This window comes from Balaenoptera musculus, chromosome 11, assembly GCF_009873245.2.
Source record: "Balaenoptera musculus isolate JJ_BM4_2016_0621 chromosome 11, mBalMus1.pri.v3, whole genome shotgun sequence".
In the NCBI taxonomy this organism is placed as follows: Eukaryota; Metazoa; Chordata; class Mammalia; order Artiodactyla; family Balaenopteridae; genus Balaenoptera; species Balaenoptera musculus.
The window spans coordinates 827,780-830,971 of record NC_045795.1 but is presented as its reverse complement, the minus strand read 5'-3'; the positions used below and the strand labels follow the sequence as shown (position 1 = coordinate 830,971).

General features: G+C 61.1%; 1 protein-coding gene across 1 annotated transcript; it reads right to left on the bottom strand.

The window, feature by feature from the left end:
- Positions 1-928: 928 nt before the first annotated feature.
- FOXQ1 (forkhead box Q1) lies at positions 929-2,942 on the bottom strand. The gene has a single exon (XM_036870491.1). It carries the CDS (start codon positions 2,905-2,907, stop codon positions 1,759-1,761), a length of 1,149 nt encoding a protein of 382 aa, XP_036726386.1. The 5' UTR covers positions 2,908-2,942; the 3' UTR covers positions 929-1,758.
- Positions 2,943-3,192: the final 250 nt, after the last annotated feature.

Genomic DNA, 3,192 nt, shown 5'->3' with positions numbered 1-3,192 from the left:
CTGAAATGAACTCCACTCTCTTTCCCCACTTCACCATACGTAGACCCCAAACCATCCTCTTGTCTTGGATAAGATGACATCTGCCCAGCGGCAGGAACAACAATGGGGCCAGCACTTAGAGCCTCTGAATTTTTCCGTCTTTGTATTCCTTTTCGAAGACTGCAATCCATGAATTGGTAGCGCTCTACTGCCTTTGAATTTATTGAGAAACTGATGTGCACACTGCTTTCTGGTCCTTCTGCTGATGGAAACCTTCCGGTTTTAATATGGGTAATCATCTCTGCCCCATCGGAGGTGGCCTCTCTCCTCAGATCACAACTGAAATAGGCCTGGCAGCCCCACCTCTACAAACCTTACCCTCCTACAAAAGGAGAGAGTGACAAATTACTACTGATGGGTTCACACCCAGGTGCACTGGGCATTCCTAAAAAGGTGGAGGGTTTTGTTTTGACAAAAAAAACTGACTTTCCAATTGCTCTTAACACTGCCCTGAAGAAATCGTGTGTTAAGAAAGCCCCTCGCCAAGACGATTTCCAGCTTTTTGAGCATGATCAGAACCACTTCACCTGGCAATGTCTGCTCGACGCCAAGATTGTTAATAGCTGAACTTGTCCACTAAAGGATTCTTGGGGAAGAGGGGCCCACACCTTATCTTGCTCTGGTAACTACTAAGTGAATTCTTGGAGAGCTCACTGGTTTGATGTTTAAGAAATCCCACTGATGGACGTTCCACCCCGGAGACTTGTACAGCCATTTGTCAGGTAAGGAAACCTGCGGCCTCTACCTTTACTGAATTATTCAGGAAAATATCTGGAACTCCACAGAGAGTTTCTTAAGAGTCAAACCTGAACCCATTTGGAGGTGGGGGGCAGGGGGGTGTAAAAAGCTCTCCATCTCCAACCCATCACCACAAAGTGCTGAAGTCGATTGTGAGTTTTATTAAAAAATAAGCACTATGCCTGGGTTTCATAACATTCATACATGAACATGTACACAGACACAAATAAAATAATATTAAAAATAAAAATCACACTTGCTTTCACGTGGCAGTGGTCCTGGCACCCCACATGCATAATGTTAACTTGTCCTTGGAAGAAACCGTTTGGCCCAAGGAGACCACAGTTATGAGAGAACCCAACCGCGAATAAAGCCGTAACCGTTGCCTGCAACATTTTCAATTTGGGTTTCAAAAATATATAAATAATTTAACTACAAACCCCAACAACATATATATTTTTCATTTTTGGCACAGTGAAACGTGGGTCAAGAGCAGAGGGATGTCTGGAAGTCCTCCGGCCCCTCCCGCCCTCAGCCACACCTGTAGATGCCACACGCGTGCAAGGAGCGGGGCCGGTACCCCCGCAGTAGTCGTATCATGGATCCCATGGAATGGTTCCCTGACGTGCTTTTTTGTTTTTGTTTTGCTTTTTAAGGGACAAATCACTGGACGGTGCAACGAAAACAGGAGGAACAAGGCGGAGCCTGGACACTAGGAAGGGAGAAGTCTCCGTGGAGGGGGCAGGGACAGGCTTGGTCAAGAAACGAGACCGTTGTGAAGCGCTGCTTTGCTCCGCTGTGACGTTAGTTATAAAGGACGAAGGGAAATGTCCGGGACCGAGTTGGGACACTGGCATCAGAAGGCGTTAGCTCTAAGGCACGTTTGGTGGAGGTGTTTTCTTTGACGGTCTCCGTTCTCTGGGTGGAAAGCTCACCCCCACCCTCTCCCGGAGCCCGCGTTCCCGGCCGGCTCCGTCGCGCTCAGGCCAGGAGCGTCTCCGGCGGGCCGGGCAGGTGCGGGCCCGGCGCGCGGGCCGAGGCCGCGTGCAGAGCGTCGGGCAGCCGCACGGGGCAGTACAGGTGCGCGCAGGCGGCCGGGCCCCGGAGCGGCTTGGCGGGGGCCGGGGCCGGGGCGGCCAGGGGCGCGAGCAGGAGGGGCGGCGCCTCGGCCCCGCGCGCGCCCAGCCCCGGCGGCTCGGCCGCGCCGAACGCGCCGAGCGGCAGCAGGGCCCCGGCGGGCGCGCCCGGAAGCAGCGCGGGATAGGCGGGCGGCAGCGGGCAGGGCGCCGCGCCCCACGGTGGGCGCATCCCGGGGCCCGCGTCCCCGGAGCGGCGGCTGCGGAAAGGCTTGCTGAGGATGCTGTCGATGGCGAAGGGGCCGGAGAACCTGCCCGCCGGACTGGCGCGCCCCTCGGGCCGAGCGGGCGACCGCGCGCGGGGCGTGGCCGGCGCCGGGGCGGCGGGCGCGGGCGGCGGAGGCGCGGCGTCCGGGGGCCGCGGCCCGGGGCCCGGGGCCGTCGCCCGGTGGCTGAGGCGCTTACGGCGGCGGCGGAAGACCCCGTCGGCGAAGGTGTACTCGCTGCTGGGGTTAAGCATCCAGTAGTTGTCCTTGCCCCAGGGCCGCGAAGGGTCGCGCAGCACCTTGACGAAGCAGTCGTTGAGCGAGAGGTTGTGACGCACGGAGTTGCGCCAGCCAGTGTAGCTGCCGCGGAAGAACGGGAACTTGCCCATGAGGTACTCGTTGATCTCGGCTAGCGTCAGGCGCCCGCCCGCCGAGTCGCGGATGGCCATGGCGATGAGCGCGATGTACGAGTACGGGGGCTTGGGCCGCCGCGTGTACGGCTTGCCGCGCGCGCCCGCACCGCCGCCCGCGCCCCCCGCCGCCGCCGCTGCTGCGCCCGCCTCCTCCGCGCCCGGCCCTCCGCCCGCGCTCCGCTCGCCGCCGCCCGCCAGCGCCACGGCGCCGCCGCCCGCCGCCGGGCTGTTGGCCGCGCAGTCCCCGTCCGAACCCAGGGAGTCGTCGCCCGCGGCCGACAGCGGAGACGGCGCGTCGCGGCCGCCCGCCCCCTCCAGGTCACTCCCCGGCTTGTCCCCGAGGCCCTCGCGGGACCCGAACACCTCCAGCTTCATGCCCGCGCCCGTCCCCGCCCGGCGCGTACCCTTTTCCTCCGCGCGGTCCTGGGCAGCGGGCGCCGGGGGCGGGGTGGCGATCCGGGGCCGGGGTCCTGGTCTCTCTCTCCCAGAGCTCGCCTTCCTCTTGGAGAGACAGTCGCTTTCCGGACAGGAGTCCCCTTCCGCTGGAATTCTTCTTTGGAGGGGTTGTGCTTATTGGGTGAACCGAGAGGGGCGGAGAGGCAGCAGTTGGGGGGGGGCGTGTTGCCTTCAGGTCGAGGAGTGGAGACTTCGGGGGAGGCG

Excerpts from the sequence above, each read along its gene's own strand:
- FOXQ1 (XM_036870491.1), bottom strand. The coding sequence starts at position 2,907 with ATGAAGCTGGAGGTGTTCGGGTCCCGCGAGGGCCTCGGGGACAAGCCG.